Here is a 27,230-nt window from a genome sequence, read left to right as displayed (position 1 = left end):
CGCATTCATATTTTATGACTGGAACATCTTTACCAATTTAGAAGCAGGTTTGTTCCTTATTCCAGAAATTGTGTACTTGCTATTAAAATTGTTGTATTTTGTGTTTTTGATTAGGAAAATGGAGTGTCTTAAAATCTAGAACAATATAATTGTTTGCATTATGCACACCCGATCTGTTATATGATGTCACATGTCCAATTGTCTAGGGTGCAGCGAGTTCGTAGCAAGCCCAAAACTATCTAGGTTTCTCACTGGTTCTTAAGATTTATATAGATGTTTTGAAGACCTGTAGAGCAGTCAACGGTATTGTTTGGATTTCAATCTCATGAGGAATTTGTAGGGGGCGTTGTGACTTTAAAGGAGATTTGGAGTATTTTAAGACTGTTACAGTGCTTTCATTTACTTTTTCTAAGGTTTTTCGTAGGAGCTGGAAGCTAGAGGAGTATGTGGTCATATCTTGGATTTTATCCAGGAAGTGTGTTGCAAGGTAGATGCAGGTGAATCTCTCTCTATGGAAAGAAGGATAAGGCAAGTTTGTCCACTGTCAGTATCTTATTCAGTATCTTCGGCAATAATGTGTTGGCTTCATAAGGGAAGGCCTCAGTGTGCGCCGCTTCTAAGAATTGCAGCACTTTTTTTTGCAGGCATTGTGTTGATTGCCTCATCTGGAGGGGCAGTGAGGTCTACTCAACATCTTGAACAATATGTTAAACAATGGATGAGTTGGTGGGAGCCCCAACTGTGGTATTATGGCTTTACATGGCTCGAGGGAATATTGAAGATATTGATTGGAAGATGCAAGGAGCATTTGTCCTGATTATTGATTTATATTGTTACCTGGAGGTCCTCTAGGTACACATCCTCAGTTGTGTTGAAGAGTCTGTCGATCTTTCTTGACTTCAATAATATGTTGTGGCAGGTAAGACGTGTCCAAACAGTTCTTCATTATTCAGAACCCCTAGAATGCAAGAGAAAGGCTGCTTGTCGTCAATGTGTGGGTACAGGATCAAGCTGAGGTTGATTGTGGCATGGGGGGGGAAGGGAGGGCTCTGGCCTACAACAGCCTGGCACAAAGTATTTTGGAGGAGGTGCCAGTCTTGTATCTTTTCGCCAATGCCCCTCGCATTTGCCTGGATGAAGCAATTGGTGATGAGTAAGCATGGCGTGTGGGATAGGTAGATGGAATATTTGAAGCTATCCTGGGTAGGTCCTTCCACCATTCTGAAGGTAGATGCCCATCATATAGCTGAGACTTGGATTGCCGGTACCGGGATCAGTGTATGAGAACATATTCATACATCTGGTAATTGGTGCCTAATGTGATAAAGTTGCTGAACGGGAAACGGATGTTGCTGAATCTTTGCACCTCTGTGCATCTGTGGCAGACTTGGTTATCCAGAGTCTGAGCCGGGCAGATCTGTTATAACAGGAAGACTTGCATTTATATAGAGCGTCTCATGGCCTCAGGATGTCCCAAAGTGCTTTACAGCTAATTACATATCTTTTTGAAATGTAATCATTGTTGAAATGTAGGAAACGTGGCAACCAATTTGTTCATAGCAGGATCTCACTACCAGCAATGACAGATAAATGACCAGATAATCTGTTTTTAATGATGTTGGCTATACTGCAAGGCATTGTTGTTGATTGACTAGTCAACCAGATTAATTAATACAATCTATAGGGATAGATCCCACTGTGGCTGCTATTATTATTCTTCTCATTCAGTTCCAGGTAACCCTGAAAACTATTGCCGTAGTCACAAAATGACTGGTGTGGTATATAGGGGTTAGAGGGAATTGGGGTGGGTGTGTGCAGGAAGAGAACGAGAGTCACACTGGTTTTAATATTGAGTACTTTAAGGTTGGGCTTGAGAAACTGGCAGATTAGAGAGCTCTCCTCTGTTTCTGGCTGTACCATTGCTACCCAAGTGTGTCTGAAAGGGGAAAGAATTTTATCTCGCAGCACTAATCTCCCCAGTTTTGAGCACAAAATGTATTTAAAGAAACACAGGTGTCCTGCACAAAGTTGCATCAGAGTATGGAACAGAATGTTTACAGTAGAAGGCTACAGTCCAGCGTTTATAGTTGGTACCCAGATGGATAATTGGAAAGCTGCCATCATTATGCATGCATGTGTGTATATCATGTGATGAGTCACATAACCTATGAAATATTTAGAAGTGTCTTTAACAATAATTCAGTGCATTACTCATCAATATTCAGCACACAACAGGACTAAAATCAGTAAGAAATTCGACTCGTATTAACCTTTGTGGAAGTAGCTTTAGGTCCCAGTGTAGAATATAGTATACTGCAGCGTCAATTTGCTACTGTAAAAAGGGTGATTTGCACAACATCTCTGATGCACAATTACATGTCCTGTGGCATTTTTACATTCTAAATATGGTTCTGGAGAGCGTTGTTTAGTAACCTGTCACTCCAAATCAAAGACGGAGACCTGAGATTCTCAGTACTAAATAGGAGGAAATTCAGATTTGTGGTCTTGATTTTAACTGATGGCAGCTCATGAGGCCCAAGTAATTGTGGGTTAATTAATCCCGAGAGTCACTGACCGGGGAAAATCGCATATCTGCTGTTGATGGCATTGCTTCAAAGTAAAATGGTCTCTGCAAGTAATGTGACAGAAAATTGTGCCTCATAATCCATTAAGCAATTTACTTATTACTTTTTCCCCTCTTTTTTGATGTTCTCCTCATCATTCCCATTGATGTCTGAGTAACACAAAATGTTGAAGTATTTTTTTTTTAAATACATAAGTAGGTATTTAGTCAAGATGACCTGAGTGAGAGAATACTTAATCTTTATCTGATACGATTCTGCTTCTCCTTCAGAGGGAAAATCAAGCGCATTGCTTTCCAATTTACGCCGTACAGCTGGGTGAAGTTTGAATGGAAACCAGCCTCGAATCTTCGCAGGTGGCTGGCAGTTTGTGGAATTATTTTCATGGTAAGGAATTGGATATATTGTGTTGCAATTGGAAGCGAATATTCATCTCAAAATTTGCTTTGCAGTACCTGTATTCAAAATATTTTGTATTTTTTCGACACATTCATTATTTGAGGTTAGAAATGGGAGTTTTAATCTTTCATTCACTGCTGCAAATTTCAGGATTGATCAATAGTACTGATAACGCCACACCTTTTTCCCCTCCAATGATTTTGTTTATTCATACCCCACGGGATAGGACAATTGGTGGCTGAGAAGCTGGGCACTGGCTGACTGGTTTTCCCCCATGTCTCCTGTTAATGTAGATTTATAATTGACTAGAAAACAGGTATAATTCACAGGTAATGTGGTTGGGGAATGAAACATTATCCCAGTCTCGACTTTTCCCCCTCCTTGAAAATACAGAGATGTGAGTTTGAAGCCCTGTCTTTTGATCCATTTCTGTTTGTCAACAGAAGCTTGGCTTTTTAAGAAAAATGGGTAAAATGTAAATTTTTCTTTAGCTTTGTAGTCCAAGCACAGAGCTATTGACCCTTTAGAATGCTAATATAAAAATTATAATGTGTAGTATTTGTATATTCAGCAACAGAAAGAGAAAATGGTTTAGTTGTGCTATTTGTTTTTGAAGATAAGTGCCATTGACTATTTATATTTGTTGCTCACTGTTTCAGTTATACTCCCAAGAGCTGAGCAGTCCTTTGTCTATGTTTTGCAGTTCTTGCTTGCCGAGTTAAATACGTTTTACTTGAAGTTTGTCCTCTGGATGCCCCCTGAACATTACCTGGTCTTGCTACGTCTAGTTTTCTTTGTGCATGTAGGAGGTGTAGCAATGCGTGAGATTTATGACTTCATGGACGACCTGTAAGTATTTGTTGCAAAAAAGAACCAGTTGAGCAGTTATGTCATTAAGTTCATTCAGATAAGTGGCAAACTGAGACCATAGACTGTATCTGATCTGTGGAAGCTTATCACTGGTGTTCAATCCTTGTGACGATGGTGCTTTCAAACTGGCTTTTACCTCTAAAACTTGCTGAGTACATTCAACTATTTGGTAGAAATCTCTTTCTCTGATGTACCAACTTTTCTAAAAGAGATAGGCCTAGTATTTTTGGGGCCAACAGTGTAGGTCATCGTGAGCCCTCAGAATGGCCCGCATGTGCGAAAACCCGGACCTTGTGATCTGTCAAGGTTCGCCATGACAGATTGTCTGCATGTGTTCCAAAAACACTTTCGTTGGCGCAGAGTGCCCAGAAAATACCCACGAAACACTTGTGCCTGGTAAAAGCAGGCATAGATCGGCTTGGATTTATGAAGGGGAAATCATGCTTGACAAATCTTCTGGAATCTTTTGAGGATGTAACGAGTAGAGTGGACAAGGGAGAACCAGTGGATGTTGTGTATTTGGACTTTCAAAAGGCTTTTTATAAGGTCCCATACAAGAGATTGGTGTGCAAAATTAAAGCACTTGGTATTGGGGGTAATGTATTGATGTGGATAGAGAACTGGTTGGCAGAGAGGAAGCAGAGAGTCGGGATAAACGGGTCCTTTTCAGAATGGCAGGCAGTGATTAGTGGGATGCCGCAGGGCTCAGTGCTGGGACCCCAGCTATTTACAATATACATTAATGATTTAGATGAAGGAATTGGGTGTAATATCTCCAAGTTTGCAGATGACACTAAGCTGGGTGGCGGTGTGAGCTGTGAGGAGGACGCTAAGAGGCTGCAGGGTGACTTCGACAGGTTAAGTGAGTGGGCAAATGCATGGCAGATGCAGTATAATGTGGATAAATGTGAGGTTATCCACTTTGGTGGCAAAAACACGAAGGCAGAATATTTGAATGGCGGCAGATTAGGAAATGGGGAAGTCCAACGAGACCTGGGTGTCATGGTACATCAGTCATTGAAAGTTGGCATGCAGGTACATTAGGCGGTGAAGAAGGCAAATGGTATGTTGGCCTTCATAGCTAGGGGATTTAAGTATAGGAGCAGGGAGGTCTTAATGCAGTTGTACAGGGCCTTGGTGAGGCCTCACCTGGAATATTGTGTTCAGTTTTGGTCTCTTAATCTGAGGACGGATGTTCTTGCTATTGCGGGAGTGCAGCGAAGGTTCACCAGACTGATTCCCGGGATGGCAGGACTGACATATGAGGAGAGACTGGATCGACTGGGCCTGTATTCACTGGAATTTAGAAGGATGAGAGCAGATCTCATAGAAACATATAAAATTCTGACGGGACTGGACAGGTTAGATGCAGGAAGAATGTTCCCAATGTTGGGGAAGTCCAGAACCAGGGGACACAGTCTAAGGATACAGGGTAAGCCATTTAGGACTGAGATGAGGAGAAACTTCTTCACTCAGAGAGTTGTTAACCTGTGGAATTCTCTACCCCAGAGAGTTGTTGATGCCATTTCATTGGATATATTCAAGGGGGAGTTAGATATGGCCCTTACGGCTAAAGGGGTCAAGGGGTATGGAGAGAAAGCAGGAAAGGGGTACTGAGGTGAATGATCAGCCATGATCTTATTGAATGGTGGTGCAGGCTCGAAGGGCCGAATGGCCTACTACTGCACCTATTTTCTATGTTTTACCGGCGTAAGGATTAAAATAAATGTCAAATTAAAAAATGTTAAATTATTAAAACATGCAAAAACATTTTAAATTAGTTTATGTAAATTTTGGCCTGGATTAAAACGTTCAAAATTAGTTTTCAAAAAATGTAATTTAATTTTAAATGCTTAATTAAAGGGAAATTTAATTAATTTTGGACATGGGAATATTTATCTTTATTAGAATTGTTTGTTTATTTGGGGATTTCTCATAAGTTTATGGGGATTCAGTTCATAAATGGAATCCCCATAAGCTTATGGCGAATCCCACTTTCTAATTGGTTGACCACATGATTGCAAGGATGCTTCTGAACTGCCTGCGTTCCTGGGATCCATGGGCCTTTACGCAGACATACACCTGGAGGCCCAGAACCCAAAGCCTGGGAGCCAGCAGATACTTTCGGCTTTTCTTTGTGTCGGATGCGTACTCCGGAGGTACGCCTCTGACTGCAAATTTCGGCCTAGATTTGTCATTAACTGCGCGCCTCATTTAGGGCTTGCCTTTCCCCATAGTTTGTAATGTTTATAAAAAGGACAGGACATTGCCCTTTGCTCCCAGTGATCACATCAGGCTCAGGTTAAGCATTACTGGAACTTTTCCACATTGCCTGCCATTATGGTTGAACCAATTGTTAACTCTATTGAAGCATCCTAAACTTATTTCACTGATTTCTTGTTAATAATAAATAAAGTAGAAAACTGTAGCAAAGCGACCTGAAATCTGAATTCCTATTACGACATTAACGTGTTCAGTCTCTGATTCAGAATTGGCTCCTAGTCAACAAGACCCACTTCAGGGTTGGCTGCCATTCCAGGGACAATCCCAAGATGCACAGCTAAAACTTGTACTTAAATGACAATTTTCCCTTCTGTGGTTTCTCTCTCACATTATGGCTTCATAGAGAACCACAATAAAAGTTTTCTTTAAACTTAAAAAGCACCCTACAGTGATAGTGAAGGGTCACTGATGGTAAAACAGGAACATGCACATTTATTTTTATCCAGTGGATTTTCCCAGTAGTAATACTGGAAGAACCAGTTTCCAAACTTCAGTGTAAGTGAGAGTTTAGGTATGCCTCCCTCACAACTTTCAGCTTTCCTGGAAATAGTGAACAGTCAGTGTTTAGTATACTCTGATATTCTGTTCTCACTCCTTCTTTCCTGCTCTCTTCCCCCCACCCCCCCAAAAAAAAGAATCCAAGATAGCCAAAGAGATCTTTTTGCCCTCTGAACTAAATTTTAATTTGTTAATTCCTACAGATGAAATTGAAGTTAAGTTCTCTTTTTCATAATTGATATATGTAGCAAAGTATGCTTGCTAGATTGAACAGAACAGTCACTTATAGCCTGATATAAGGCCATAGATTTAACCCTCGTATATTTTGCACAGCTTGTTGATGCAAGTGAACATTTTTAAGTTTGCCCCTTTTATTAGCTTTCTGCAAAATCTGAATCAGTCCAAAGAACATCAGTGCAGCCTTGTCAGATATGATGTAAATGGAGCAACTATTTCTTGAAATAGAAAAAAAAATTGTGTCTGGGGTAGAGGGGTCAAGATAGTCCCATATCTGAGGCTGTTGAAATAATGTTTACACGAGTGCAGGGGAAACAAGATTTGGATGCTGTTTTACACAGAAAGTAATGGTCAAGTAGGCATCCTTCAAATAGTTTCCATTGGAATAAGCTGTTACATCACTTATTCATGAAGCTAGTCATTGTTTCCAGTTTTCTACACTGATAGGTATAGTCAAATTGTCGTCCTTATGAATTTTTGGTAACGACAGTGCCTTAATCACCTTTCTGTGCAGGAAATTCCATAAAAAGCTTGGCCAGCAGGCTTGGTTGGTAGCTGCGATCACAGTGACTGAATTCCTAATTGTGCTGAAATATGACCCACATACACTTACACTACCGATTCCTTTCTACGTCACCCAGTGCTGGATCCTCGGATTTATACTCATCCTGACTTGGACCATATGGCGTTTCTTTATACGGTAGGTTTTATTCATGAATTCGCAGTATATATTTTGTACGATTTATTAGGTAGTGTGATCAATAAATTCCCTGCTCATTAGTTTTAAATAAACAATTTACACACTGAAAACATAAAGATAAAGACTTTAATTTATATAGCACCTTTCATGACCTCAGGATGTCTCAATGTGCTTCAAAAATAATGGAGTACTTTTGAAGTGTAGGAAATTACTTAAATATCTAGTTGCATTTTTACTAGAGTCTCCTCGTCAACGTGACTATCTTTCCACAGGTCTCAAATTCCAGGCATACTTTTCAGTCATGCAAAAGATTTTCTGTGTTCAGTGCTGATGAGGTTTAGATACGTTATGTTTGTGAAAGCATAATACAGTATGTGATTTTCCTGCCATTTGTGTTTTATATTTCACAGGGATGACAGGACATTCTAATTAAGTATTTTTTTCCTTTAGCAATTTCCATTTGAAGGGAATATTCAAAGTGTACATATTCCTAACCTCCATCACACAATAATAGCCAAATTGGTACTTGCATTGCCTCATCCTATCTGTAATAGGATCAAAACCTAAAAGGAACTCCATGCAGCATTAAACCTATTTCTTGTTTACTGAACTAACTTGACTTGGTTCTTGAACCATTTTTTTTTCTAACGGTGATTACTCTACGCTCCGCTTGTCAGCCAAGAGTCCTCAAGTGACCATTCACCTGCGAGCCTAGATCATGAATGTCAGAAGGCTACTTGACTGGAATAGAGCCCACTCCTCTTCTCACCTGAGGTATCACTGAATACCAATCAAGAGAAGGAACCCAATATGATTTTCCCCTCTAATTTGCCATTGAAGCCAATTTTAGTATCACAACTGCTGCCCTGGTTGAGATCAAATAATTTAAGAACAAACTAGGAATATGACTTGGGACCTTCCGACACTACATGATTTAGTGAACAATACAATATATTTACCTACTGAGCCGTTGAAGAAGCTTTTAGTCCATTTTTAATACACGTTATAAGCAATTCGTTCTGTTTTGTGCCTAGATATTTAGATATATGTATTTTCTTTATACATATTTTGTATGCATATTTAGTAGTGCTTGAAAATTTATCTGGCACAAAGGTGTTATATTTATGCTTCGGATTAATTAACTTCTCCACCCTAACTGGGAGAGGGAGGGGTGGAAGAGACTATTTAGACCATTTAGTTGTATGTGAGATATGTAGCTAGAGTCAAATTTATGAGCATCTCAGAACTTTGATACAAGCATTTAGAAAGTACCCAAATAGATTGTACATACTTGCAGGATCATGTTCGAATCAAGTTCAAAAGGTCCATACAGACTGATGAGATCCCAGATAGGGCGATGTTGTAGAAATTATGGGCTCAAGTTGCTCCTATTTTTTTGGAGCCACTAGTTTAAAATGGAGCATCTTAGAAATTGCAATTCTCGGCATTTAGTTTGCTCCAGTTCTAGTCAGTTAGAATAGTTTCATTTTAGAACAGATTTTTTTTTCAAAAGGGGGCGTGTCCAGCCATTTACGCCTGTTTTGCAAGTTTAGGCAGCGAAAGCTTACTCCAAACTAACTTAGAATGGAGTAAGTCTAGATTTTTTACGCTCATAAACCTTGCCTACACTTATAAATCAGGCATAGGGACCAAGCGATGGGGGGGTGGGGAGGGAACTTTACTTTTACAAATAAAGAGCCATCATCAATAATAAATGATAAATAAATCAATAAATCAACCAATAAATCAATCCAAAAAAAATTAAAAATTAAATATAAAATAAAATAAAAAATCAATCACTAAATAAAAAATTATTTCTACTCACCTACTGCAACACTGGGAGCCCTCCAACAGCGTGCTGGGATGGGGGCCCCCCAGTGTCTCTCTGTCAGTGTCTCTCTCTCTGTCTCTGTCAGTGTCTGTTTCTGACAGGGAGGGGGGCAGGGGAGGGAGGGGAGAGGAGCAGGGGAGGGAGGGGGGGAGAGGAGCAGGGGAGGGAGGGAGGGAGAGGAGCAGGGGAGGGAGAGAACGGGGGGAGGGAGGGATGGGGGGAGAGGGAGAGGAGGAGGGGGGCGGGGAAGAGAGGGGGTGGGAGGGAGAGGGGGGAGAGGTTGAACGGGCCACCGAGGTTGAACGGGCCGCTGCTGCCGCTGACACTTCGGCGGGGCCCGCCCCCAGCAAGATGCTGGGCGGGCAGGCCCCGCCAATGACATGGAGGGGGGGGGAGAAGAGGGAGGGAGGGGGGGGGGGGAAGGCTGAACGGGAGGGGGGGTGGAGGGAGCTGAACGGGAGGGAGGTCCGTGTCCCGATCTTCGCCCAGTGAGCCCATTCGGCCAGGACTAGGGTCGGGCCCCTCCCACGCAGCCTCGGGAGCCTGGAGCTACTGCACATGCGCGCGCACAATGTTTTCAGCCCCGGGACCTGGCTCCGCCCCCGACCCCTTGTGCTGCACCACGCCGAGCACGAAGACGTCCTGAGGAGACTGGAGAATCACAAGGTAAGTTTTTGGCGCGCTTTTTCTTCCAGAAAGTCGGCGCACCCTTATGGAGATGCGCCGTTTTTCCAGAGGGCGGAAACTTGGGTCCAATGAACTGCTAGAGTTCCTAAAACTAGTGATCAATTCGAAATATTTTGCATTTAGAACACACAAGTTCTTGGGAATTCAGTGGGAGACTTTGAGGCATACATGAGAACACAAAATCTTTGACTCCGCTCTGAGAGGCAAAGTTGTGAATGCATCTGCTTCCATCTCTCAATGTAGCATTGCCCACTGCTGTCCTTGCCTCAACCCATCTGCCACTGAATTCTCATCCATGCCTTTGTTGCATTCAGACTCGACTATTCCAATGAACTCCTGGACAGTCACCTGTTCTCTGCTCTCCATAAGCTACAGCACATCCAAAACTCAGCTACCAAAGAAACTTCCATTTATATAATGCCTTTAATATAGTAAAACATTCTAACATGCTTCACAGGAGCGTTAAACAACATTTAGCACTGAACCATAGGAGATATTCGAACAGGTGCCCAAAATTGGTCAAAGAGGTAGGTTTTAAGGAGCATCTTAAAGGAGGAAAGAGAGGTGAGAGGCTTAGGGAGGGACTTCCAGAGCTCAGAGCCCACGTAGCTGAAGGCACAGCTGTCAATGATGGAGCGATTAAAATTGTGGATGTGCAAAAGGCCAGAATTGGAGGAAGGCAGAACTCTCGGAGAGTTGTCGGGCTAAAAGAGGTTACAGAGACGGGGAGGGGTGAAGCCATGGTGGCATTTGAAAACAAGGATGAGAATTTTAAAACTGAGGCATTGTAGGACCGGGAGCCAATGTAGGTCAGCGAGCACAGAGGTGATGGATGAATGGAACTTGATGCAAGTTAGGATACCGGCAGCAGAGTTTTGGCTGATTTCAAGTTTATGAAGGTTGGAAGATGGGAGACGGGCCTGGAGAACATTGGGGTCTAGAGGTAACAAACTCATGGATGAGGGTTTCAGCAGCAGATGGGCAGAGATGGGCCATGTTATGGAGTTGGATGTAGGCAGTCTTGGGTTTTTTCATTCACCGGATATGGGTATCGCTGGCAGCGCCAGTACTTATTGCCCATCCCGAATTTCCTTTGAGAGGATGCTGGTAAGTCGTCGTCTTGATCCGTTGCATTCTGTATGGTAAAGGTGCTCTTTCAGTGCTGTTAGCGAAGGAGTTCCAGGATTTTGACCCAGCGCCGATGAAGGAACGGTGATATACTTGCAAGTCTGGATAGTCTGGATCAAATAGGAAACCAAGGTTGCAAATGGTCTGGTTCAGCCTCAGACATTGAAATGGGATAGGGATGGAATCGGTGGCTAGGGAGCAGATTTTGTGGCTTAGACCGAAGACAATGGCTTCAGTCTTTCTAATATTTAGCTGGAGGAAATTTCTGCTTGTTGTCGGACAAGCAATGTGACAAATCATCGACATTGGAATGATTGAGAGAGGTGGTGGTGAGATAGAGCTGGGTGTCGTTTGCGTATATGTGGAACCTATCATTGTGTTTTTGGATGATGTCGCTGAGAGGCAGCATGTAGATGAGAAATAGGAGAAGCCCTTGGGGGATTAGAGAGGTAACAGAGGTGCAGGAGCCAACGTCCTATCCTGCACAAAGTCCCATTCACCCACACCCCATTCCTCACTGACCTACATTTGCTCCCAGTCCAACACCTCAAATTAGAAAATCTCATCCTATGTTTAAATCCTTCGATGTCTTCATTCCTCCCCTGAACTCTGTGCACCTTTGAACCCAGCCTTTTGTGCATCTCCCAGTAGCTGTGCCCCATCACTGGCAGAGTTGTCTTCTGCCATTGGGCTCCACGCTCTGGAATCCTCTCCTAAGCTCCTTCACCTCTCCATTTCCCTTTTCCCCCATGGCTTACCACTTTGACCAAATTTTTGGCCAGCACTCTTAATCTTTCTTCCTCTGGCTAAGTATCTGTTTTTCCTTGTAAAATGACTTGGAACGTTTTTCGATGTGATAGGTGCAGTATTATTGCAAGTTGTCATAGTTTTCACAGTGGCAAATAAGCTTAATATATTGTCTTACCTTTAAGTTTTGCTCAGAAAAACCTGTTGGGTTAGCGGGGCTAATTTAGTAACATTCTCTTGATATTGCGATTAGTGCTAGCCTTTCCTCCGTCAAAAGCCTGGAATATCCTCGGAAGCCAGGTTACTGTGACTTTCAAAGGATGCAGACAAGACGTGTTTGCTAAATGCGTTTTATAAAAACTGAAAATCCTGTTGAGTGGTCATTTGAAGGGCAGATTATTCATGTTGGAGAGGCAGATTCATGAGGTGATTTACCAGAATGATACCAGGGATGAGGACCTTCGGTTGTGTGGAGAGACTAGAGAAGCTGGGAATATTCTCCTTGGAGCACAGATGGTTAAGGGGAGATTTTATAGAAGTGTTCAAAATTGAGGGGTTTTGATAAGGAGAAACCGTTTCCACTGGCAGGAGGGGGTTGGTAACCAAGAGGATACAGATTGAAGATAATTGGCAAAAGAACCAGAGGAGAAACCGAGAAAATAAAATTATGCAGCGAGTTATGACCTGGAATGCACTGCCTGAAAGGGTGGTGGAAGCAGATTCAATAACAACTTTCAAATGGGAATTGGATAAATACTTGAAGGGGGAAAAGATTGTCTGCAAATGGAGAAAGCTGACGAGTTGGACTAATTGAATAGATCTTTGAGAGAGCTGGCACAAACACGATGGGCCAAATAGCCTCCTGTGCTATAAGATGCTCTAGTTCTATGTCCTTGGATTATCAGAAATTACTGAATGGTAATTGTGCTCTAAAGAAACCTGTCTGGCATCAGGAGAGCTACCCGTTTCCATTCTTGGCACAAGTGCATATAGCTACCAGTCACTACATTGTTTTCTCGTCATTTGCTCACAAAATGAAAAATTATTGTAGCACATATTGGCTCGGTTGTGACATGTGATTGCAGGAACTCTTAATTGCTCTTTAATTCTGCCATTTCAATTAAATTATGAAATTGAAACCGATTTGTTTACTGATATCTGTCCCAGGGGCACGTCTGTTTTTCCTATTGCAGTTGCTTCCCCCACCTGCCTATGTTGAAAGTCAGTTTATGTGTATACATTTCTTAGCTGGTAAGCATTCAGGAGTTTAGTAACTGTTGATTGGAGTAGATTTTTTAAAAACTGATAAATGGACACCTTGGATGCCATGTTGAGGTGTGTGAGTAATATAACGGCAACTCTTACTGAATTACGTGTGTTGACACAAGTAGAAATTTTCAGTAGAATGTCTTTTGGGGAATTAAGCTAGCAGAAATTGGGTCGTTCATTTGGGATGTCACCAATTGGTACGTTCGTGAGGCAGGATGATTTCTATAGAAGAATAGATGGCACAGCTATTTTGTCGTGTTAACTTTTTAAAAGTTTGTCTTTTGCATATGTGCGGTGGCTTTTTGTTCAGTTGGTTTGTGTGGGTGTGGGGGGAGAGGGAATAGTGAATAAAATAGGAGCATTGTCTCACAAAGATTTAGGGTTGGTAATTAGCAGGCCACTTTGGCTATTCTTGTCTATCTTACTGGCTAGTCACAGTCAAAATGAGTATATAGCTAATGTCAATTAAAATGACCAATTTTTATCCATGCCATTGAATTGTTCTGTAACTGCTGTATATCACCTTGTTGCTGTGTGACTACTGAGTGTTTTGCTACGTGTGATGCAATGCAGCATGATCGGTCACCTAAATCTGAAGCATTATTTCATTCTTTTAAATGTTTCTAATTGACGTTTAAGTATTGGTGTTATCTCAAAACATGTATAGTGCCTCAAACAGGTTTGTGTTGTACAAAGAATACAAATGCATACTGTAAAGAACCTAATCTATTATGTGCTGAGCAGTGTAAACGGAGCCCCACCTTGCAGTCCAGTCTCTTCAATGCATGGAAAGCTCTTGCAACTTGTCTTGAAAGCTGACGACCTGCACCATTGTGCTGATTGTTTGCTGTTTTGTGTGTGACCATGGTGTCATGCCTTGTTTACTGTGCAACCTGGACCTAGCACCATTTGATTGATTCTTTTTCCCCTGTTTTCAGTGGGATGTGCTCATTCAGTGAGGTAGGTAGTGCGACCTTTCTTATTTCAGCTCCTCCCCTCCTCGTCACACCTCCCCCACACCCCTTTCCAAACACTCCATCTTCCACACTTCCACTGGAGGAGATTTGCAGAGATGTTTTCATTGAGCCACTGTTTGTGTGAAGCCGTGAGCTCAGTTTCCATCATTTCCCATCTGTTGTGTTGTAGATGTAGTCGTGCATGTCTTGTAACAAAAAGGGGTGTTATTTTTCACTTCCATAACTGCAATGACTAGTCTTGTCAATACTTCATTTTCAGAAGATGTGAATTTTATGATGATTTTGGTATCAAGTGCTAGCTTGAATAGATGATCTGGTCAGCCGATGCCACCCAGGTTCATAAGTTCAGACAACCCAGCCTCTTCCAGCCATATGTTTCCATTCGTAGGGTAAAAGATGAACTTGTGAAATATCGAAGCTACGTTTGCAAATGTAGGAATCTCATCATTGACTCGACACTTTAGAACTGAGGCAAGATGCACTTACGGCTCTGTCTGAAGCCTTGTCTGTCAAATGAACAACATTTCTCCCCAGTTACTGTGCGTTCCGGGTGTTCTCACTTTTGTAAAATACCATAACTTCGTGCCTATAGCTGGCGTGAATTGGAAGTTTTTTGTTCTCTGGCAACCATTACCAAAGATGTAAGTATTTTAACAACCTTTTCCCTGGTCTGCCAGTGCTATTTCTGTGTGTATTTGAAGTTGGTAGTTGCAACTGTATCCCACCCCCCCCCCCCCCCCTGCCCCTTGCCACATTGCATTACTTGGCACAGTGGAAATCATGTGAATGGTATAGTATTGAATCCAGGCTGCTGTTCTGTTGGTTTTGACGCCCCCAACAACATGTGACACTGGACAGTGCCAGACGGGCTTGACAGTCTGATGGTAGGCCAGCTTGTATTTTGCTTTTTTCCTTTTCAAGCTTTGTGGCAAGAATGTGATGTCATGCCCCCGCTTGTTTGGCCCAACATGTACCTCGAAAATCTTCCTTCCTCTTCTGCTTTTTTAAAAAAAAAATTCATGCACAAATAAGTCTACTTGAGCCGTGGCAATTTTCTGTCACTAATTGCATTCACTTCTCTATTTGACTTTAAAACACTTAGAATGTAGAATCAGAGTTTTGTGAATAAGAGCTTTACGAAACTTACATCTCTGATTTAAGTTTGTTGTATAGCAGGATGGACAGAACTAACAGATCAGAGGCAACTCAGTATGAAGGGTTGCTCATGTCCTGTGCTGCATGTTTGTTTTAAGATCCTGATTCTTACCCGTTTGTTTTTGTTGTGTTTTTGTTAGGCTATGCCAAAGTTGCTTCAGTTCATTTATCTGATGGGGTGATAGGAACTTTAACTCTAAAATTATGAAATAAAAGCTTGGAAGTATGTGTGTAACAAATGTATTTGGTAAATTTACCTTCTACTCGAGGAACATTTCTTTTTCCCAGAGTTAAATAGACCCTTACCTATTTTGGAAGTGCTGTCCCATCCACAGCAGTTTGAGGTACTGTTTATTATAGAAAAAACTTCAGTATGTGCAATAGCTTGAAAATGTTTTCAAGCTTTGTGTATAGTAATGTAGAAAATCAACAAAATGCATGAAATTAGATTTCTCGGCAGCTGTTTTAGAATGCTAAGTCGGTGCTTTATGGCTTGTGGTGTGTTGTCCTTCCCAGTCTACATAGGGTTATGAGCAAAATAGTTTGTCTTTCTGTCCACATGGCTAAAATGTAGGCCATGAATGTTTTTGGAAACTCTCACTAATGGTGGCTAAAGTGGATCTAATCTGACTTATCTTCAAAAAAAAATTGCAAATGCTCATCTGAGAGTAAAAACCTTCATGAGAACTGTCATGGGTGAGGCTGACTTTTGTATTGGCAGCAATTTCTGTGCTTTATAGATTTCCTACGATTCACAATTTTTATTTTTCTCTGCAACTGCTTTTATCACCCCTTGTCTGTCTAAAAACCAGGGTATTCATTTCACTTGAAGTAAAAGGCATTGCATTGTAGTTAAAAGATACTACAAGGAACCGCTGACTGTAGTAAATAATATCACATGGTCATCGCACTCCAGATATCAAACTTCGTTACAGATGCCAAACTTTTTTTTTAAGAACAAGAAAAGCTAGTCATCTACCTCGAGCCAGAAACCTACAAGCATTTTCCAATCCGAAAGTTCCCTAACCAAACAACAATTAAAAGCTTGACCGGAACCTGTGTGCACTTAACAATTAGACTTTGTAGTCTTAAAAGAAGTGTTCCACTTTAGCAGCAGGATAACACATTGTGTACAACATGGCATACCACTCTGTACTTATGCATTAGCATATCATTCGTCTACCCATGAGCAATTGCACAGGAGACTCACTAGTATAGCAACAAATTTTAGTTGGAACTAACCAACACTAGCTTTTAACTTTTGCAAGCCAAGCAGCCGAGGCTGTAATTTGGAAAGGCTCCTGGAATGAAGCTTGAAGATAGAAGATCCAAAGCGACCATTCAGCTCATCAAGCTTCCCCGGCCCACATGCAATCATGATGGACTCTCCCAGTGGGGGAGGGAAGAGTTAAATATCAATACTCTCAACTCCCCACTTCAAAGATAGAATTGTAAAACTCTTCCTACTACTCCTCAGAAACATCCTCTGCTAGCAAAGGAACTATTGTAGAGTATTCTACAGAGCAAAGTTTAATTTGGAAATAAAAAGCTGGTGCCAGTAAAAGTTACTGTGATGCTGTTGGATTGTTGGGGAAACTGGTCCACTAATCTCCTTCTGGGAAGGAGACTTGCCATCCTAGACAGAGTGTAGTGTAACAAAATTTGCAGATGACACAAAGATTAGTGGGAAAGCGGGTTGTGTAGAGGACACAGAAAGGCTGCAAAGAGATTTAGATAGGTTAAGCGAATGGGCTAAGGTTTGGCAGATGAAATACAATGTCGGAAAGTGTGAGGTCATCCACCTTGGGGAAAAAAACAGTAAAAGGGAATATTATTTGAATGGGGAGAAATTACAACATGCTGCGGTGCAGAGGGACCTGGGGGTCCTTGTGCATGAAACTCTTTTGAGTTTACCTGAAAATAACATAAACATTAAACCGTGCCACCCGCCTGGGTGACACAGCTGACATTTTCAAGGCCCCTTTTTTTCCCTTTTTTTTTGGGGCGCTAAAATCAAATTTTTTCCAGTGCCCCCTATAAAAGGGTCCTTGTGCATGAATCCCAAAAAGTTAGTTTGCAGGTGCATCAGGTAATCAGGAAGGCGAATGGAATGTTGGCCTTCATTGCGAGAGGGATGGAGTACAAAAGCAGGGAGGTCCTTCTGCAACTGTATAGGGTATTGGTGAGGCCGCACCTGGAGTACTGCGTGCAGTTTTGGTCACCTTACTTAAGAAAGGATATACTAGCTTTGGAGGGGGTACAGAGACGATTCACGAGGCTGATCCCGGAGATGAGGGGGTTACCTTATGATGATAGATTGAGTAGGCTGGGTCTTTACTCGTTGGAGTTCAGAAGGATGAGGGGGGATCTTATAGAAATATTTAAAATAATGAAAGGGATAGACAAGATAGAGGCAGAGAGGTTGTTTCCACTGGTCGGGGAGACTAAAACTAGGGGGCACAACCTCAAAATACGGGGGAGCCAATTTAAAACTGAGTTGAGAAGGAATTTCTTCTCCCAGAGGGTTGTGAATCTGTGGAATTCTATGCCCAAGGAAGCAGTTGAGGCTAGCTCATTGAATGTATTCAAATCACAGATAGATAGATTTTTAACCAATAAGGGAATTAAGGGTTGCGAGGAGCGGGCGGGTAAGTGGAGCTGAGTCCACGGCCAGATCAGCCATGATCTTTTTGAATGACGGAGCAGGCTCGAGGGGCTAGATGGCCTACTCCTGTTCCTAATTCTTATGTTCTTATGTTCTATACATGACTCCGGTCCCACATTGACGTAATGTCCTCTCAACTGCCTCTGAAGTGGCCTTGAGAGCCACTCAATCAGTCAAAACCACTAAAAGGCCTACCACTACCATCTGAGGGCAACTAAGGACGGGCAATAAATGCCTGCATCGCCACGTCCCAAGAATTTTTTTTAAAGAATAAATCGACACCTGCATATTCCATGTAATGGCCACTTCCATTCTGAATCACCCAGCTCCATTTTAAACTCAAATCGGTTAGGGCCGAGTTGAGTTTAATGACCTAATCATAAGGGAACGCTTATACATGAGGGAGCAAGGAATAGAATCGTATGCTGATGGGATTAGATTAAGTAAGGTAGGAGGAGGCTCATGTGGAGCATAAACACTGGCATGGACCTGTTGGACTGAATGGCCTGTTTCTGTACTGTGTCATTCTATGTAATTCTGTGTAGTCTTGTTAGTATCCACTCTTGTCGGAAGGAGGGGGGGTGGGGTGGGGTGGGAGAGCATTAAACGGGAGAACGCTGTTTTAATGCTGTTCTGCTTGCACTGCATTCCATGTCCATATACAGGTTGTACCTGCCCAGTCTGGGACACACTCAACCGGAAACATCCGTGGTTTGTCATTAGTTGGGCCTGAATGAATGGCAGGTTTATTTTTTTTTTTAAGTTTTCATCAGCTGCCGTCAATGTGCTTGGCGATCGGCTGGGAGCGGCTGTCAGTCAGTCAGTGAGTGCGTGCGCGGGTGCTGAGGGAGTCGCCCACAAGGTGCTAGCACGCACTCACCCAGATACACAAGCCTGGGTGCTGTCTATCGGTACTGATAAGCAAGACCTCCCATGATTCGGGAAATTCTCTGTTCCGGCATCGGTCAGGTCCCGAGGGTGCCAGACTGGAGATGTACAACCTGTATCCTTGAGGGTGAGGTGACCAAGGGCACTGTCGTTTGCAATCGTCCTTATCCTCCTCCTGTTCCAGCTGGGATGTTTAATCAGTATTGACCATCAATACTGCTCCAGGGTCAGCTGATAGTGAATGTGATTCAAGTGGATAAGGCGGGCAATTGGTTTTAGCTTTACTTTGAGGGAAAACTTCCCTCGGGACAGCCTGTCTAACAGCCCAACTGAAGAAGGCAAATTTCAATTCCCTGTTGCCAGTTGTGTTTGATGCAGAATTCTTCTAGTTCAGAGACAAACACGGGATGTTGTGATAGACGAGGTACTCTAGAGCAAGCCGCCTTTCCATGCTCTGCATATAATACTGAATTTCTTGCTGACATAATGCTTTTATCACTGGCATCAAATTCTTCGACACTGAAGCTGCAGACGATGCACTTAAATTGTCTCCAGCAACTCCCATTCGAATCGGTGGCCGAACAGTGAACTAGCTCTGTGTGAGCTCCAGGACAACAGCTAGAGATGCATAGTGTCACAAAAACCAAGTTCCTAAAACAACAAACATTGTGAAATTGTGTGCATTTATCATGCAAGTTTGAAGAACACTGAAGCATCACTGATCACTGCAGGCTTGGGTAATCCTACCAGCGTAACTGATCTGATATACCTCAGTGGTACAGGAACTATCGTAGCAGAAAATTCTAGTAATTTTGACTTGCGCAAACTTACGGGATTTCAAGTAGTTTGAGTTGATGGAGTTAATGGGTTGAAGCCTGATCATTATGGAAGAACTCCTGGACTAGAAAGAGTTGAAACTCTTGTGATGTGATGTATTGTTGAATGATATAATTGCCTATATAGCAGTTTTAACACAGTTTTGTTTCTAACAGGAATATCACGTTGCGATGGAAGGAAACAAGACTGCAAAAACAGGCGAACGTCAGTGAAAAGGAAAAAATAGGCAATGGCAGTGCAAATCCTTTTATAAAAAGCAAACATAGTGGCAATGATGTCCGACAGAGGAAATGTTGAATGTTACAAAGTGAAAAGACTGACTACTATGCACCAACAGGCCAGTTGATGATTTGAGTATTAAGGAGCCCAGTTTCTCCATTGGACATCACTGGTGCTACTTCAATTGTTGGCTGAAGAATATATTCTAAAAAGGAATCTTAGTTACATTCACTGGGTGTTTAGTTTATGTATTGACTTTGCAGCACTAACAAAATTATCATAATTTCATGAAACTAAACCTTGCCAATGTTTCCGACACTAATTGCCAACTTATGGTTGTACAGATAGGTTCTAAACACCCATAGGTTCACTCTAAGCTCTCAAATCGCATTTTAACATGGATTATGAACTAATTATTAACTTGGTCATCTCCTACCAAGGATTTAACTTATTCCTTTAAGGGAATTTTGAAGTGGCCAGCACTGTTGGATCTAGGAGACCATTCAGGCTTCCATGCCTAATATTTAAAAATCTAAAAGTGCAGAAAATGTTGGTGTATTACCACTCTACCCTAGATCACTTTAGTATGTTTTAGCAACTTGGTATAATACTGAATGTTGCTGGTTACATCTAGTGGTAGGATTGCACTGGAACACCAACCTTTTATTTTTATTACAGGCTGTTAAATTTGTCCAGCCCTGGATCCATAAGTGTCCAATTGCGCATTAGGATACCTGGCTGCATCTAGCACTGCTGGCCAGTGTTTTGTAAGAAAAGTTCTTCCTTATAACTCATCATGCATTGAGAATTTTGGCAGATTTAAAAAAAAATAAGTTTTTGTTTTCATGAAATTACGGTATTCAAATCCTTCAGCAATAGTGATCTTGGTTTTGAACTCTTAAAGCCATATATAACTGTCATTTCCATCCAGGAATTGGAATCACTGATGTTTTTATACTTGGGGTTAATTTATAAAATGATAGTATTACTTGAATTTTTTTTCTTGTATGCTTCATTATGCCATTTTTTAAGCTGGTAAATTTTGTCTGAATACTGGGTGCAAGAAAGGGTGAGAGTTTAGTTCGAACAAAGCAAAAAAAATGTATAGTGCTAAATATTGAGATTTAAATGATATAGTTAACTAATATGCTGTATTGTTTTTGAAATAAGATTACTGTTTTGTCTATTGATAATGTAAATCATATTTGGTATTATAAGCTAAGATGCCTTGTGAGGGTAGAAGAATATGGTGTAATGAAGTCTGGGACATGTTCACTTTAGAGTAGTGCTCTGTGCAGAGGAGATTGCGTCCCTTATTGCATACATGCTGCTGGTGTTTTGTTGCTTTGGTGGGTCCAATCAGTTCTGACTTAAAAACAAAGTAATCCTGTTTCTAAAGTATCGTCCACAACACCATGATGTAAAATAAGCCTGCCCCATAGCTGGTGTGCCCCGCCTTGATGTGAGGTAAACTGCACCTGAGGTGGGCATAGTAATTATTTTTCTCTGCCTCTCTTTTCCCCCCCACAACGCCATAAAGAAAGTCCCGATAAAGCAATGATGCACTTCAGATAGCAATACTGCTGTGAAGTTAACCTGTCCCTAAGGTAATTGTACATTATCACCCCGCTGTAAAGGTAACCTGTCCGGATGGTATTGTACATCTTACCCTGCAGTAAAGGTAGCCTGTCCCTGAAGTATTGTACGCATCACCCTGCTGTAAAGTAAGCCTGTCCCTGCGGCTATTTTGCTTTTATAGACTTTGGAATGATGTGCTACTCGAACTGAATGTAACCAACATCAATTCCAATTCTCAGGAAATCCACTTGTTTTTTTCTAAGCTTTTGTGACTGTATTTTCATATCTGTTGAATTAGTGTGCTTGCATTTACAACATGCAGGGGACTTTAGGTTTTAGTTTCAGTTAACTTGATTTGTGTTTGTTAATTCTGAGCACTGAACATTTCTTACTGGAAATTGTCTTGGCTTTCAATGCCTATTATCAAACTTCGTTTGAGAAATGTGCAAATTCTCCTTCACTATTAACTACAAATCTGATTTCTAGTCCTAAATTGTCCTTTGCAGCCCTCAAAGAGCTGGTGGGTTTCTTGAGCATGGGAATTTATGGAAATCATATTTTAATGGTGGGGGGAGGTTAGAAATATTTGGGACCATTATTACAGATATATGGTGATATAATGCTTGGTCATTGTTCAAATCGAGGGAGATGAAGAGAGTGAAATGGACAGAATGTAACCCTTTGAGGACTGAATGTCGATAGTTTTGAAATCTGCTCATTTTTTAGGGTAATAGTTCTCATTCATTCCAGAAAGGAAATGTCCAGGTTTGTTTTCAAAGTCGGAACACTTGGATTTCCTATTGGATTAAGCAGAATTAGGAATGTAATTAGATGCATTATCGTGAGTTAAGAGACTGGCTTCCTGGAATCAAAGATTGCCATTTGATTACAAACACTTGCTCCAGCACGATTTATTGGAATTATGGACATTGAATGGATAAAACACCCAGTGCAGCGCTCGCGCGCTCTCCATCATTATAAGCCTCTGGAACACTTCTGCCCCCATTAATTGCCGAACATATGCAATTATGTACATTGGTGTAAAAATACTGCTGCTGCTGTCCTCAAAAGGTTAACAAACCTGCTTTGTCCGTCATATTAGTGAGTGAAGCAATACTGAACACGATGTGCGTTACAGGGGATTCAATCATGCCAGAGGCTGGACAAAGTGCCTAAATGTAGCCACTATCCCTCTTCTGTTTATCCTTAAGGCACACTTTCAATACCGTTAACAGTACATGTACAGATCAGTACATCTTGACCATTTACTAAACTTCACAATATTAATGAGCTGCTTTGATTTATATTTTAACACTAACTATACTTTAATGGATTTTATTTGAGATACAAAAGGAATCCTGGTCCTTTTTTAATTCTCTCATTGTCTGTTAATACAAATCTGTCAGATTGTTATTGCTAGTGTATAACCTCTTTGAACCTGGATAGTTTTATGAATATTTTTACATCGTAATGCTCATCTCTTGACCAGTCATTTTTCTGAAGAATTGATTGTGGCAATATGTTCTAAATAAACTGGAAAGTATGAGATTAATATTGCTTCCGTTCCAGCTAATGACACAAATAGGTTTTGAAAAAAGGGTTGAATTTACTCCACTGCTGATTTGATTTGTTTTTTTTGCAAATATGTTGTTCTGTTGACTACTGTACAGCCCGTGTGTGTGTGTATGTTGGTATTGGCTGTACAGTGCAATCTGTGTTAATACCGGCTGGACTGTACAGTGTATGTATGTTAGTACTGGATATACTATATAGCCCTATGTGTGGAAGTTCATATTGGCTGTATTGCAAAGCCCCAGTGCATGTTGCTGATGGTTCTATAAACCCTAACGTGTATGTCACTGTGCACTGTATGTGTATGCACTGCTGTTGGTGGCTGTACTGTAAAGCTTCAGTGTATGGCTCAGTGGTAGCACTCGCGTCTCTGGACCATGGATTGTGGGTTCAAGCAGTACCTCCAGAGACTTCAGCACATAATCTAGGCTGGCGCTTATGTACACTAGTGAGGGAGGACTGCATTGTCTGTCGCAGGTGCGGTCTTTTGGATGTGATGTTAAACTGAGGCCCCATTTGCTCTCAGATGGACGTAAAAGTTCCCATGGCACTATTTGAAAAAGAGCAGTGGACTCCCTCCAAACCCACTCCCCACACCCCCGCAGTATTCTGGCCAGCATTTATCTCTCAACCAACACCTAAAAAAATGACCTATTTATTTAATTGCTGTTTGTGGGAGCTTGCTGTGCACAAATTGGTTGCTGTGTTTCCTACATTACAACAGTAACTACATGCCAAACATACTTAATTGGCTGTTAAGTGCTTGGGACATCCTGAGGTTGTGAAGTGTGATATACATAAGCAAGTCTTTTTATATGTTAACAGTACTGTAAAATCCCAGTGTGTGTGTGTTGGTGCATAATTTTAAAATCTGTTTGTGTTGACAGTAATGGAATATGCCTTGTTTTAATCAAGGCATATTGTGTTACTGTTGCAGATTAGAAATGGGCTACTTCCAAGTCTGAGACATCACTGAAGCCTTGAATTGCAATCATGAGTTATACGCTGGCTATTCCATTACCAAATGATAAGGGTATTTGTTTCATTATAGGTTTGTCACTTTAAAGCTTTGGGATGTGACCGACTTCTGCTGAAACTGGGGTCAACCTCTTTGAACCAGTATGTAATCAAAAACCTATTCATGTTGCAATGCCAGGGGAAAATGAATTGTATTGTCAACTGGAAAATAGTGTGAAATTATGTGCAATGGATTATTTGAAACGGCAGCTCCTTTTTCTGCTAGTCAGGCCTGTCAAACAGTCCAGTCAATTGAACATGTACCTTCTCCCACTGCAGGTTTAAAGATAGATTGAGAATTGTGGAAAAGATCCACTGGAATCCTAATGCTCACTATGCAGTACGAGTATGGTACTTTAACTTAGGGAGGCCTTTACTTCAGCTAATTCCAAACTATTTAAAAAAAAATATTTTGTAGATTGTCACGAGCAGAAATCTACTTTGTTTGAACTATATTGCTTGCATTTTTTACATTTTACAGTGCTGAAACTTTAAGAATGTGTTGAAGAATAAGGTCCTTCATAAAGCTTTGGACCAACTAAAATTACCCAATTTATTGCTGCTTCTGACTTATTTCAGGAGGGTAATTAATGCCTGGTCGTCTCTTTCCTAGCAAGTCTCTGATGTATACAAGTATGATTTTTGTTTTGACCAAATAATACAAAAAACACAGTTTATAAGATTAATGGTGTTTTTACTTGACCACTTTAAATATTTCAGCTTTGTACTATCAAATTCTTTCCCAGGATTCAAAATGACAGAATGCCTTAACTCCTTTTGCTCTTAACACCAAAGCTTGGCATGATGTATTCACTGCTTCCTGGTTTACCTTGTCTTGTACTATAGTCCTCGGCGCACTCTCAATTTAAAAGCAGTTCCCCCATGGAACTGTGCCAAATACTGTGAGGGGTCTTTAAGCAGCAGTTCCTCAATGACTGATCCTTCAGGTGTTTTTACTATATCTTTTATGGATTCTAAAGATTCTTTTGGTTCCTGAAGACTCAGTTCCTGAATGTCGTTACAGCAGGTGTTGTAATTTGGTTTTAAAAAATATATATATACTCTGGTAGTAGGCTAAAGAGCAGAGGGATTTAGGAGTACAGGTTCACAAGGCATTAAAGGCAGCACCTCTGGGTGAAGCAGTTTATTTTTTAAAAAATGGCATTTTAGACGTTATGACCAGGAAAGAATATAAAAGTCAAGAGTTAATAATGAACCTATATAAAGCAGAGTCTGTGTAGCATATTGGGCTCCACAGTATAGAGAAGGACTTTGAGGCTTGAGAGCGTACATTACAGATTCACTAGGAGTCTGCCTGGTATGAGGAAATACAAAAGTTTTTAAAAATTGTCTTTTTTGTTCGAACAACTCAGATTACGGAATGTTATAATAGAAATGTTTCAAATTATGAAAGGATAAGGCAGGGTGGATAGAAGCAGAGTGTGCTCTTTCAATGAGAGGTCATAGATACAAAATTACATTTAAGAGATTTACAACAGATGGCCGGTGAAACCTTTACAGAGTTGTGAGGCTGTGGAATTCACTTCCAAAGTTACTGTTTGAGACAGAAACTGTCATGGTTGAAGTTTAGATTGGAAAGGTGGTGAAGGGATATGAAAGCGAGGTGAGTAAATTTGACTAGGACTTTTCTAATGTGGCAGGTGAACACCGATAAAAACTGGTTGGGCCGACTGGTTGTAACCTCTATGTCTCTCGGCATGGATCTCTATCGCAGGCTGGGTCCATTGCCTTAAAATAGTTAAATACCATGCAGTTCAGATATAGCTCTATTGTATTTTTGTGTAAAGACCATTGAAATGTGTACTCCACGTGTATCTTGCTAAGTATCTTGTGCCTTGCATTGTGCGCATATACACAACATCAAAACTTCATCCAAAGATTTTTCATTATTTCTCTGGAGCTATTCTTTTAAAAAGACTGAATTTTCATTCACCATATTCTCTACTTTGAGCTTTAAGCATGCTTCAAAGAAGGATTGGTTTGTGCAAATCCAGACCATTTTTGGTTGTTAAGCAAAGGAGGCCAGTTGCAATAAGCAGCTAGTTTAGAGAATTAATCTTAAAGTAATTTGTTATAACCCAGTAATGGATTAATATAGTTATTGCAGCATGGCCATACTGTTTGAGGTAATTATTTCTCGATCCGTAGTTTCTCCCTCGTGTCGCCTTTAATATCCTATGGATTCTTTGCATGTTGTGCATTCCTTCTGTTGGCCTATAACCGGCATCAAGATTTGTTAAGAACATAAGCACATAAGAAATAGGAGCAGGAATAAGCCATTTGGCCCCTCGAGCCCGCTCCGCCATTCAGTAAGATCATGGCTGATCTGATCATGGACTCAGCTCTATCTCTCTGCCCACTCCCCATAACCCTTTACTCCCTTATTGCTCAAAAATCTGTCAGCTCTGCCGTAAATATATTCAATGACCCAGCCTCCACAGCTCCCTGGGGCAGAGAATTCCATAGACTTAAAACTCTATGTCCCCTAGTTTCAGTTTCCTCTGTGAGTGGAAATATCCTCTCTGCATCCACCTTGTCGAGCCCCTCATTATCTTATATGTTTCAATAAGATCACCTCTCAGTCTTTTGAACTCCAATGTATATAGGCCCAACCAACTCAACCTATCTTCACAAGTCAATCCCCTCATCTCCGGAATCAACCTTGTGAACCTTCTCTGAACAGCCTTCCTGATTATTTGCTGTACCTGCATATTAACTTTTTGTGTTTCATGCACAAGGACACAGAGGTCTCTCTGTACTGCAACAGTTTGCAATTTTTCTTCATTTAAATTGTAATTTGCTTTTCTATTTTTTCTGCCAAAGTAGATAACCTCACATTTTCCCATATTATACTCCATTTGCCAATTTTTTGCCCACTCACTTAGCCCGCCTATATCCCATTACAGAATTTTTGTGTCCTCACAATTTGCTTTCGCATCCATCTTTGTATCAGCAGCAAACTTGGCTACATTACACTTGGTCCCTTCATCCAAGACATTAATATAGATTGTAAATAGTTGAGGCCCCGGCATCGCACTAGTCATTGTTTGTCAACCGGAAAATGACCCAT

The 27,230-nt window shown here is 41.1% G+C and overlaps 1 protein-coding gene across 3 annotated transcripts in view; it reads left to right on the top strand.

The window, feature by feature from the left end:
• The window catches only part of ptdss2 (phosphatidylserine synthase 2), a 111,183-nt gene extending 88,081 nt beyond the window's left edge, over window positions 1-23,102 (top strand). For 2 of the 3 annotated variants that reach the window (XM_070899390.1, XM_070899389.1), the window contains 4 exons: window positions 2,855-2,969; window positions 3,685-3,830; window positions 7,384-7,569; window positions 19,909-23,102. In XM_070899390.1, the coding sequence (XP_070755491.1) occupies window positions 2,855-2,969; window positions 3,685-3,830; window positions 7,384-7,569; window positions 19,909-20,050 (589 nt within the window). In that variant the 3' untranslated portion in view covers window positions 20,051-23,102. Of the gene's footprint in view, window positions 1-2,854; window positions 2,970-3,684; window positions 3,831-7,383; window positions 7,574-19,908 lie in introns of those variants that run through there. The other variant, XM_070899391.1, reaches the window with a different exon arrangement.
• The last annotated feature ends 4,128 nt before the right edge of the window (window positions 23,103-27,230 follow it).

Source organism: Pristiophorus japonicus, chromosome 14 (assembly GCF_044704955.1).
Source record: "Pristiophorus japonicus isolate sPriJap1 chromosome 14, sPriJap1.hap1, whole genome shotgun sequence".
Taxonomy (NCBI): Eukaryota; Metazoa; Chordata; class Chondrichthyes; family Pristiophoridae; genus Pristiophorus; species Pristiophorus japonicus.
Note: the sequence above shows the minus strand (reverse complement) of the source record. Positions and strands in the feature narration are given on the sequence as shown.